This window comes from Notamacropus eugenii, chromosome 2 (assembly GCF_028372415.1).
Source record: "Notamacropus eugenii isolate mMacEug1 chromosome 2, mMacEug1.pri_v2, whole genome shotgun sequence".
NCBI classification, from domain to species: domain Eukaryota; kingdom Metazoa; phylum Chordata; class Mammalia; order Diprotodontia; family Macropodidae; genus Notamacropus; species Notamacropus eugenii.
In genome coordinates this window covers 176506331-176518841 of record NC_092873.1, presented here as the reverse complement: position 1 = coordinate 176518841, position 12511 = coordinate 176506331, and the positions used below count along the sequence as shown (strand labels likewise).

At 33.9% G+C, this 12511-nt stretch overlaps 1 protein-coding gene across 9 annotated transcripts in view; it reads left to right on the top strand.

The window, feature by feature from the left end:
• Positions 1 to 11310, top strand: part of PNISR (PNN interacting serine and arginine rich protein) — a 49183-nt gene extending 37873 nt beyond the window's left edge. For 5 of the 9 annotated variants that reach the window (XM_072642906.1, XM_072642905.1, XM_072642909.1 and 2 more), the window contains 7 exons: positions 3121 to 3311; positions 4838 to 4975; positions 6340 to 6439; positions 7116 to 7169; positions 8319 to 8489; positions 9630 to 10719; positions 10962 to 11310. In XM_072642906.1, the coding sequence (XP_072499007.1) occupies positions 3121 to 3311; positions 4838 to 4975; positions 6340 to 6439; positions 7116 to 7169; positions 8319 to 8489; positions 9630 to 10719; positions 10962 to 10992 (1775 nt within the window). In that variant the 3' untranslated portion in view covers positions 10993 to 11310. Of the gene's footprint in view, positions 1 to 3120; positions 3312 to 4837; positions 4976 to 6339; positions 6884 to 7115; positions 7307 to 8318; positions 8490 to 9629; positions 10720 to 10961 lie in introns of those variants that run through there. The other 4 variants (XM_072642913.1, XM_072642912.1, XM_072642911.1 and 1 more) reach the window with 3 other exon arrangements.
• The last annotated feature ends 1201 nt before the right edge of the window (positions 11311 to 12511 follow it).

Here is a 12511-nt window from a genome sequence, read left to right as displayed (position 1 = left end):
CACTATAATCAGCCTGATTTCCTCCTCGTGCAAAGTATGAGTTCTGTTGAGTTTTGCTATGGATATCATAAAAGTTTTGGCTAATTTTTATTTTTAAGCTTTGCTTTTAGTGGTTTGCCCCCACCCCTCCACCCTTCACCCTCCCTTTCCCTAGTACTTTAGTGGTAGTGTGACACAGTGGATAGAAAGTTGGCCTCAGAACTAGAAATCACCTAGAGTGAAGTCTTGCCTCTGACAGTTAGCTGTCAACCTCTTACTGCTCTGATCATAAGTTGTGAAGAAAAGCTGTTCTGCATTAGTAAAGGGAGTTTCCTCATTCAAGGAGTTCATTATACCAATGAAACCAAGGTCTTTCCCTGTTCTTATGCACCTGTCATATCTCAAAACCATTTATCATCCCTCAATTTCTCCAGAGGGCAATGCTTCTTCTTACCAACACTAATACCTCTACTTAGACCTTTGAGGTCACTCTCTTGTCTCTCCTGCCCCTGTAAATCACTCTCTCTTGCTTTCTCTTTCTAATCTTTAATCTTTCTTTACTGGTTCTTTCCTTTATGTCTTCTCTCTGTCTCTCTCTCTTTCTCTCTTTTCCCTCTCACATCTCCCATTTCCTTCCCAAACTCTTAGAAAGTTCTTTATATTCTTGTGTCTGCTTTCTCTCCTCTCATTTCTCAATATCCTGCTTTTATCGCTCAACTGAAACTACTCTAAATTTACCTGTGATCTCTTAATTTGCCAAGTCATCTTTTCTCAATCCTTATCCTTCAGGACCATTATATAGCCTTTGTACACCACTGACCACCTTTCTATTTGCATTCTCTCTTGCTTCTTTTCCTACCTGTTCCTGACTGTTCCTTCTCAGTCTTATTTGCTAAGTTCTTTGTGCCTTGCTTGTCAATTCTGAATGCACATTATTGCTTTATCCTGTGTACATACTCTGTATTTGTATCAACTCCCATGTGTATACATGAACTCACACATATACTTAGAGATAATTAAGCATATATAATATAGCCTTAAACATCTCAAACTCAGTATGTCTAAAATAGAACTTGTTTTTTTTCCCTGCTTCTCCCAACCTATCCTTATTCCTTACTTACTTCTTTAGAAGGAATTACTCTCTACACAACCTAAGTTTGGAAATTCAGAGTTGTCTTCAGATCTTCACTTTCTTTCACAACACATATCCATTCAGTTGCCAAGTCATACTCATTTTGTCTCCACAACATCTGTCCCCTTCTGTCTGTTCATGTAGCCACTACTCTAATCAGGTCCTTATCTTTCCTCTTGACTATTGAAATAGCCTCCTAATTAATCTCTTTGCCTCAAGTCTCTCCAACTCATATTTCTACACAACTGTCAGCATGATATTCCTAAAGAGCACATGCTTATTCATGTTGCTTTCTTACTCAGAAAGCTCTAGTAGCTGCCACTATCCAGTGGTCTGTAGAATCTTTTGTTGTCATTTACAAGTCCTTCTTAGTCTGACTGCAGCCTACCAGGTATATGGTACATTAGTATGACATTCCATCTTATATGTTTGCACCTTTTCATAGGCTGACCCCATGGCTAGAATATAAGATTGTAATGGGGTCACCCAAGGAGTACATTATAAGATTACCATGTAATCCTGTTGAATTTCACATTTTATAATCCCTAGAGTCCTTCAAAGATGAATTCAAATGCCATGTTATACTTGAAGCTTCTCTTCAGTCTCCAACTGCAAATGCCTTTCTTTCCATCCTTTCATTTAATTCATATGTATTTTCTGTTTTATTTACATTTGTACATGTTTCCTTCAGTAGACTTTAAGCTTCTTGAGGGCAAGACCTATTTTCATTCTTTTTTCTCAGTAATTTATTCTCAGTATTTAGTTCAATTAATGCCTGGATTATTGGTTGATTAATTTTAGCATGCATCATATACTAGAAAATAAAGGAGCAAAGAGTAATAAAGTTGACAGTATTCTACTTTAAAGCTAAGATAATTTAAATGAAACAAATCCCTAAAAATTCTAGACTGTCTTCATCATGGTCAAGTACTAATTTAAAACAGTTATAAAATATCTTAATATGTTGCTGATGGTTGGGTGTTTATCATGCAAATAACTGAAAAAATATTAACTTAAAGCTTATAACTGATATTTTCTACTGTTGACAGGTCATAAATCTTTATATTGAATTAATATAGTAACCTAATATTTCAAATAGTAATTTGCATTTGGGAAGCAAAAAAAGAACAGATATTTAATGATAGTAAAATTTTAGTCTACTCTTAATATAGTAGACACTTGAGGACTATTCATCTTTAAAATGTTAACTTTATTATATGACCCATGCATTCATTTATTTTGTTTTTAAATGTTTCTTGATGCCCCCCTTTTTATATCACTGTCATTTTCCAGTGATTACATATCCTCTCCTCTCCCAAGAATTGGAGTAAATAAGTAGAACCAAACAAAAGAAATCAACCCTGTTGATTTTGTCTGAAAATGTCTCCTTTTGTACTGAGAACTCACCACATCTCTATCAGGAGGCAGGAAGCACACTTAACCATTGGTACTTTAAAGTCATAGTTCCGTACTCTTATTGATCCGCTTGCTGAAGTATTTCAGTGGTATTTTCCTATGGTTGAGGCATGTATTCTGCCTAATTGACTTTGAGACTTCAATTCCATAAGCAATTATCAAGTATTTAGTATGTGCAGAGTATTGTGGTAGGCCCTGAAACACCTAAGGAATTTAGGTAAATCACCATCTTTGCCCTGATGGAGCTTATAGTCTAGTAAATTTCTCATCGAATAGCTGCGAAGCCTATTCTTATTTTAACCTAAAATTCTTGCCTAATTCAAATGTTTTATTTTAGGAAAAAATATAAAGTGTCTTACAAAGCTTTTTTATTATTGTTTTTGTTCTGTCCTAACAAAGATAGTTTATCACAAAAATTCCAGTCCAACAAAAATCTGTTTCAATTAGTTATTTTTCCTTTTTTTTTTTTTTTCCTGGGGACTGGTTGGGGGAGGCATTTAAAGAAGAGAGATAATCAGCCACAAAATTGAGTTCAAAAATTTTGAGTTTTATTTCAGTTGATAGAATTGTAAAAATTTTCCCATGTGATGCAGATGCAGTAAAACGCAGAACTCTTCCAGCTTGGATTCGTGAAGGTCTTGAAAAGATGGAGCGTGAAAAACAAAAGAAATTGGAAAAAGAGAGAATGGAACAGCAACGTTCACAGTTATCTAAAAAAGAAAAAAAGTCATCTGAAGAAGCTGAAGGAGGGGATGGTCCTCGTTTGCCTCAGAGAAGCAAATTTGTAAGTAAAGTCTGACTTTTAGTTAAATAAAAAATAGTTTCATAACCCCAACACCACAAAAATCTTGTTTTATTTATATATCTTAATACATTGAAAAGCAAACTGTTCAGTTTGGGAAATATATTTAGGGCATAACACAGAATCATGAATAAATGATCAAGCATTTCTTAATTGCCATGTATTAGGCATTGAAGGTGAACATTTAGAAGTTCCATGCCTTCAAGAAATCTTAGATTCTACTGTGGGTGGAGAAACTGAAGTGAAAGGGATAGGAGGTGGGGATAGAGTACTTGAGTTGAGGCTGGGTAAGGGAGTTTTGGTCAGAGGATATCATAGGGATCTTCTGGGAGCAGGTAAATTTGTCAAATTTTTACTGTTGGCGTTGATTTCATTTCTCTTCCAGTACTTGAGGGGGAAAGTGCGGAAGGGGCAGTAGAGTATATGTGAGGTAGAGGGACAGTAAAATATACGTGAGTTATCCAGGGTAGATGGCAAGATGCGTAGGCTGCCTTGATGAATGGCTGCCTTCCTATCTGATGAAAGCCTGGCTGGAATGTGAGGCATGAAATGGGACTAGCTAAATGTAAGAAAGATGAATTTTCACTTGCCGACTCAGTGATCAGGATAAGATCTCCAGAGCAAAGTACCAAAGCTGAGTGATTAATTTGTTACCCGGTTGAGGCTTGGTCTCTGAGTCTGGAGAGTTGCTGTCCCTGGTGGAGGCTGAGGTGCAATGGAGTGGCAGGACAATATCATCACTCTTCTGTTTCATTGTTTTGTGTCCAACACAGTGCCTAGTAAAATAGCTGGTTCAATACTTTTTGATTAATTTAATTTTGGAATTAAAGGGTAAAAGGAAAAGAATACATCATTTCAGAAAGATTGCTTAATCAGGATGTTGAAAATGTCTAATAAACATGTCTTGATACTGTAGGATAACTATGAACATTGAAAATAAGTCATGTTACTTTAAAAAAATTTATGAGTCTGTCATATGTGATATTTTGGATGAGATTTTGTTACTAATATATTGTACTATTAAAGTCTCGGCCATGTAATCAATGACCCTTCATTCCACTTAAAAAATATTGTAGGTAGGAGTTGAAGTAGTAACCTGCAGCCAGAGAGATTTCTTAATTATCATACTGTCTGTATCCCCATGATGAAAATTTGAGGCTACTCTAGTGATGGACTTTTATTATTGGTAGCAGATAAGGAATACACTTCTTACACATTTGCTAGTCATATGCTTAAAAAAAATGATCCTGATAAACTAAAAAAGATTTTAGGCTTTGAATGTAGCTGTCCCCTTATATCTAAAGATCCCATAGTTTCCAAGGCAAGATGAATCTGGAGGAGAGAGTGGGCCTAATACCTCCGCACACTCCTGCCTCACTTAAATCCAATTCACTTGCAAGTCAAGATATCACCCTCCTGGTGTCATTGGTTGCTTGTTCTGCTGTTTGGGATGAGTTTGATGATCTGTAAGTAGATAATTTATCATACATGTACTATTCATTTTATAGGATAGTGATGAAGATGATGATGATGCTGAAAATATTGAGGCAGCAAGCAGTGGAAAAATGACTAGAAGCCCATCTCCAGTTCCTCAAGAAGAGCAGAGTGAACCAGAGATGACAGAAGAAGAGAAGGAATATCAAATGGTATAGATGAAGTGTTTTTGTTTCCATTTGCTTAGAATTTTATTTATGAGAATATATCTACTGTTGTTGATTGTCCAGTTATTCTTTCTAAGTTAGATATCTACTAAATGCCAATATTAAGTGGTGCAAAATTATACAGATTTTTGCTGGCCAAATCACATACCATAAACCCCAGTAATATGTGCAGTAAAAATGATAAAACACAGTATTAAGGAAATAATCATTTATTAAATATCTGATTTGATCCTCACAAATAATCCTGTGAGGTAGGTGCTATTATCCTCATTTTGTGGTTGGTGAAACTGAGGCAAACAGGAAAAGTGAATTGCCCAGGGTCACACACCTAGGAAATATCTGAAGTAGAATTTGAATTTTGTTTTTCCAGACTCAAGACCCAGCACTCTCCACTGCACTACTTGGCTGCCTCTAGCATGATAAACAAGTGTTAGTTTTATCACCTTGTAGCAGTGCTGTATAACAATAGCAGCTGATTTCTTTAGCACTTGAATATTTTCCAGGAATCATAGAGTGTTAGACCAAGAAAAGGCCAAACTGCTTGTTTTACAGATAAGAAATCCAGAGATTAAGGGTTATGCTCATAACTACTTACCTATTTAGTGATAGGGCTACAACTTGAACCCCAGGTCTTTTGATTTCTAGTTCACTGTTCTTTCCACTACTTTGTACTACCTTCTAAAAGTCTTCTACTTTAGTTGTGTTACATTCAGAGGAAAATATAGAGCCCATGTTCTTAAAAAGGAAGGGGGTAGTATAACCTGGAGACAGAGAGAGGAGAAATTTTCTGTTAATATGTTCCTTGAATTCTCTACTAAGTATGTATGTAAACTGATTTTGACTTAAAAATGATAGCTGATGTACATTATTAAGCACTTGCAGAGAAATCTCATAGTTCAAATAGAAAGAAATTGTAACTGTATACTTTGGAGAATTCCTGGGCCTCTTTTTGAGTACATTGAGCAGTGTGCCTAGGGTTAAGTGCATGTATATTGCTGAGTTTTTAAAAGAAATGCCACTTTCATCATGGCACTTAAAAAGCCAAATTGTGCCATTTGCTGTGATAAAATTTGTTTTCTAGAATTTTAACATTCAGAAGTAAAGAAGTACCTTATTTAAATATATTAAAATGTAAATTTATATACAGTTAGTTGGATTTCCTGTGTGTGAAATTTATCATTTTTTTTTTTGAGAAAAACATGTTTGGAAATGATTATTTTTTCAATTTGATTAATCTAGCTCTTTTGGAAGTTAATAGAATGTGTTACGTATCTTAGTTTTTAAGTTCAGTGACTTTATTAGTAAAAACAGTCAATAAATTACATACTGTCTAAATATTTTTCCTGCAGATGTTGTTGACAAAAATGCTGTTGACAGAAATTCTCTTAGATGTGACAGACGAAGAAATTTATTATGTGGCCAAAGATGCCCACCGGAAAGCAACAAAAGGTATATGTGGGGTGTTTTTTTGTTGTTGTTTTTACTATCCTATGTTTGGATATTTTATTCTTGCATGGTTTTTTTTTTTGAAGAGTCTAAATTTTTAGCCACTCTATATACATAAAACAAACCTCTTAAATTTTTTGGTCTCATCTAAAATATTAGAGCACAGATTAGCAATCATATAATGTTGTCCTGTGCAGTGTATTGTGAAAAATTTCAGTCGTTCAGTTTCTTTCATGTAACCCTTTTTTTATTTAGCTATGATAGTACTGATGTAGACGTGTTACTAATAATAGTTTGTATTGAACCAATGAGATGAATTGTGCCATCAGTGCTTTGTTTTCACTGTTTATAAGTTACTACAGCCATATCACAGTTAATTTTTCTCTTTATTTTTGAGTTCCATTAAATTAAAATTATGAAAAATTTAAAGGACAAAACACAGAAAAAGACCTATGAGACCCTTCGTATTTGTAAACCAATGTCATTCACATTTAAATTCTAAAGTTTCAAAGCCAGACCTGCTCAAATTAGTTTTAAATGAATGTTATGTTTTTAATGTTTCTTCTCTCCCCAAAAAGCAGCAATAGTAGTAGATTTAACAATACCATAGAATCTCATGACTATGAAATCGTGGCTATTTGTGTTAACATGTTGTTCCTGTTGTTGATGTGATACAAAGCTCCTGCAAAACAGCTGGCACAGTCCAGTGCACTGGCTTCCCTCACTGGACTTGGTAAGTATTTTCCATATTTTTGAGAGGGGGCTTAATGGGGAAATCACACTTATCTTGCCTTTCTACATACTCTATTTTGAAATTGTTATAAAAGTAGGTTTTAGGATTTATAATAGCTTAAAAAGTTTGTTTATTTTTCTTTTGGCTGCTGTTTCTAATTTCTAGAGCATAAATTTCACATTTTTTTAAAAGAATATTAACTTGATTGGATAAGTCATAACAATAGGAGCAAATTGTAGTAGAGAAGAATTCCTTCTTGTATTAATTGCTCCTCGGTTGACTTAGTTCCTTTTTAAGTTGTAATTAAGGCATTGTAATATACATACATATATATGCACATGAAGTAAGCATATATGTGTATGCATATATAGTCACATTCAAAACTAACGCATACATAAGCACTACTGATTTTCTTCTTTTGAGTACTGTCATAATTAGAGTGCACAGAATCAGTTTCTGATATGGTAGAAAAAAAGCACTCATCTTCCCATCATAATCTGTGTTTATAATGTGCTATTTGCATGATTTGTGACTGTGGCCATAAAACCTTTAATTTGCTATTTTAAATATCCTCACTTTAAATTGAGCATTGTAAAGATGGAAAGAAATGGGCAAAAACAAATACCCTTGTCATGATGATGATTACTTTGATCACTTCTGGGTGGGGAGTAGTTTTAGCGCAGTACTGTTGAGAAAGTCTGGTAGCATCCAAATTTTTAAAAAGTTTAGCTTCATAGCTGGGATTTTGCAGCTTTGTACAACCAAAGAATTATCCCATAAATATTTTCAGGCTTATTCATAGTCTTCTCATGGTATATGAGTTGACTTAAGCTTTGGTGAGGCAAAATTATTGCCCTATCAAAGACTCATCATAATTTCAAAGAACTGTTGATACCATTATGACTTTGCATGGTTGTTGAGAACTTGATGAAATGTTCCAGAAAAGTAGGTAAGATAAAATACTGAGTAGCCATTTGACTCAGGGCTTTGTGGATGACAGTGACATGTCTGCTCCTCCCCACCCCGAATAAGCATCTTCTTCCAAGAAGAAGTAGTGCAAAAGAGGAATAAACTTTCCTTTTGGCCCCTCAGATTTTTAAAAGTAAGATATAATCTTTCCTTGTGATAGACTGGGCTTTATGCACGCAGGTGGACTGGGTGGTTATGGATCAGGAGACAGTGAAGATGAGAGGAGTGACAGAGGCTCTGAGTCATCTGATACTGATGATGAGGAATTACGACATCGAATCAGGCAAAAACAGGAAGCATTTTGGAGAAAAGAGAGAGAACAGCAGCTGTTACATGATAAACAGGTGGAAGGTATGTTTTTTATACTTAAATCTATTTAGATATCAGACAGTGTTGATAGTCATTTAAAAAATTAAAAGGATGAATTTGAGTGATTTGAGGTTACTTTTTTTTATGATGCTAGAATGTGATTTACTTAAAAACTGTGTTGTAGTGCAAGTTTTTAAATTCCACAAAGTTGAGGTGAAATAAAATAATTTAAGTTTGGACATGTTTCCTGTTCCATTTCTTCCTTACCCCTCCTTCCCTTAAAAATTTTTAAAAACATTCTCATTCTCTTACATAATTGACTTTTTGGGAGTAAGGTACCCTTTGACTTCTTTTACTAAATATCTTCTTTCATGTTCAGCACACATTTGATAGTTTGTAGCTTTTTACTTGGGAATTTAAAGTTAAATTTCTATTAAATAATTTCAGTTGTAATTAATTTCTTAAAATAATTCTGTTTATCATAAAGTCATTTCATTGGTTTCACTTGTGTGTTGGATCATAGCCACCAGAACATACATATTGAACCTGTGTGGAATGGGTGTTAGTTGAGTTTGATAGAACTCTGGAGAGTCTTAAGAATTGTACTAGATCTCTTAAGGACTTTAATTTCAGTGCCTGTTATTTTTTTCTTCATTTTCGTTCAAATTCATTGTTAAAAATATTTTTTTGATACAGGGTTCATATTTTGACAAACAAGATTATTGAACAATTGTTGCTATGCCTTGTTGGAGAAATAGAGAGTATAATTTTTGTTGCAGGTATCAAACTTAAAGCTTGATTTTTTTTCAAGAATTAAAGAGATTTTTAGGGATCTTCTGTTGTGGAAAAATAGAAAATTTTAGAAAAATTTGAAAAAAAGTACTTTTCATAGGGAGCTTCCAGTTTGATAAGCTTATTTTCTGTATTTAATAGAACTTTTAAAGTTTAGCAGTTACATGGCTTTTTGTTACTAATTTAGTAGTGAATACATTACTTTAATCATCTGATTATAACAAGGGAGAATATTTTCTCTCCAAATGACCACAGACACATATGTTCCATCCTTTTATAGCTATATAAAAAAGTATTTTAAATAAAGGAAAGGTAGTCTTGTATGAAATTATTTTCATGTTTTCTGTCAAGTCCATTATTTTTAGCAAGACTTTTGGTTTTCTTTTCCAGAAGAAAAGCAACAAAATGAAAGGGTTTCAAAAGAAATGAATGAGTTCATCCATAAAGAACAAAATAGCAGTTTATCGCTACTAGAAGCAAGAGAAGCAGATGGTGATATGGTTAATGAAAAGAAAAGGACGCCAAATGAAACTACACCAAATTTAGAACCAAAAAAAGATCATAAAGAAAAAGAGAGATTAGGAAGGAGTCGGTCAGGAAGTTCTAGTAGTGGTAGTACTAGCAGCAATAGTAGAAGCAGCAGTAGCAGCAGCAGTGTATCTAGTTCATCATACAGTTCTAGCTCAGGTAGTAGTCGCAGTTCTTCACGTTCATCTTCTCCTAAAAGGAAGAAGAGACATAGTCATAGCAGATCTCCACTGCATAAACCTAGGCGCAGCAGGAGTAGAAGTTACTCTCGTAGAGTTAAAGGAGAGAGTAATAGATCTAGGGAAAAGGTGAGAGATCGGAGGAGATCAAGTAGAAATAGTATAGAGAGAGACAGAAGAAGAAATAGGACTCCTTCCCGAGAAAGGCGTAGAACTAGAAGTCGCTCAAGAGATAGGCGAGCCAATCGTGCTACTCGTAGTAGAAGTCGAGAGAGACGTAAAGCTGATGACCAGCGTGGTAATCTTAGTGGGAGCAGTCATAAGCATAAAGGTGATGGTAAAGATCAAGAGCGAAAAAAAGAGAGGAGTAGAAGTTTAGATAAAGATAGGAAAAAGAAAGAAAAAGAAAGGGAGAGAGAACAGGATAGAAGAAAAGAGAAGCAAAAAAGGGAAGAAAAAGACAGTAAGTCTAGTAGCCAAGATGACAGATTAAAAAGAAAAAGAGAAAGTGAAAGAACGTTCTCTCGAAGTGATTCAATATCTGTTAAAATCTTAAGACAGGATTCTAGACAGGAGAGTAAGAAAAGTTCTACCAAAGATAGTAAAAAACATTCAGGCTCTGATTCTAGTGCAAGGAGCAGTTCTGAATCTCCGGGAAGTAGTAAAGAAAAGAAGGCTAAGAAGCCTAAACATAGTCGATCGCGATCCATGGAGAAATCTCAAAGGTCTGGTAAGAAGGCAAGCCGCAAACACAAGTCTAAGTCCCGATCAAGGTAGTATACTTTTTAAAGTTTTTTGTCTGAATTTATTTTTAATTTGACTGAATTTGTTCAAAGTTGAAAGTGTCCTTTCTCTCTCTCTTAAATGAACTCAGTTTGGTACTTGATATAATGATCATAGACTTAAAGTAACATTAGAAAACCTATATACTTTTATTTATTTATTTTAAATTGCAGATTCTTTAGTCTAAAATGAATTTTATCTTTAAATTTTGTCTTTTCCCTTTATTTTTCAGATCACCATCCCCTCCCCGTCGTAAGCGCTGAGGAATGATGTGGCATGATGCCATGATGTTGTTAAAAAAAATTCCATGAGTTTTAAGGGCTTGTCTCATTATAGAGGCACATTGTGGCTGTGTAGGTGAAAACAGAATCTTTTTTTTTTTAATCTGTAAATAGGTGTATTTTTTCCAAATGCTGCTCCAAGTTACTTAATAGGATTTCTTTGTATTACTTTTTTTTTTTTCAAAATAGTGCTTAATAAGAATATAAAACGTACCATTCTCTCTTTCAGCTGTAATGTTCTTAAAATTACTATTGAATGTACTGTGATGTCAATAAAGCTCTTTAGTTCATTTTTGTTAACTTCTTGCACCTTAATTTTATGATTTTTAACTAAGGAAAGTACTTTTATAAAAAGGCAGCTGGATTTTTGTATAATAGGTTTTAAAGGTAATCCCCAAAATGGTTTTAACCTATATAGTTTGTCAAAGTTTGTAAATTGTATTCATGGACTTGTCAAAATCCACCATTGAGGGTGTGAGAGAGGGCCAGAAATATACCTATATTTTTCTCTATGGAAGTATTTAATAGCTTTCTAAGCTTTTCCTCCTATTTTGGATTTTCAAGTAAAATATTCTCTGTGTATAAAGAAAGTATGGATCACTCTGTAAAATGAAATTTGCTTAAATCAATCAAGCCAGTGCACAGTAGGATTATTTGCAATGAACTGATCATGTTTGACACTAATATTCAGCTCTGAAACTATACTATGAAACCACCTACTTCTATTTTAGAAGTATTTTCTGAATATGGGTAATTATAGAAATGAGATTCAATTCAGTTTGTGGTGCTTTTATTTATATTTTTGAAGTGGATGACCTCAGATACATTGAGAGGTGCTCTGTAAAACAGACACACATCAGTTGCATAGCATCAAAACTGTCAGTTTCCTAAGAATTGTGATTAGTGGTATGGATCTATGACAATTAAACTTATTGTAGGCTGGTGGATAGAACAAAACTATGGAGGCATTCTAATTTAGTACCCTATTGCTTCCAGGATATTATATGACAGTATATTTATATGGCAGTAACTACGTTATTCTGTGAAGAAAAATGCTTTAAACATTTTAGTTTTCTTTAAAAGAAAAGCATTACAAGGTACAGGACACAGAATAAATTTTAAAATGTTTCTCCAACAGTAGTACATTTTAAGAATAATGCCACATTTTTTCCACGGTCAGTGTTTTCTCAGAATTAAAGATAGAAATAGATATGTATAGTGTGCTCTTGTACATTTACATAGGTTCATAAATTTTTGCCAATTATGCATTTATCTAAAAGTTTACAAATGACTGAATAAATGCATGTTTATCAAAATGGCTTTTACAGTGCATTTAGTTCTGATATTTATAAAGTTGAAAATTCATGGAATAACTTCAAAACAGTTTGAAATTATATATGGTTAGTCACATCAGGCATCAGAATAAAGTAAATGTGCAATATGATGTTTCTATTTAGATTAGTTAACACATTGTACATATCTTTAGAATCATCTGATTAAT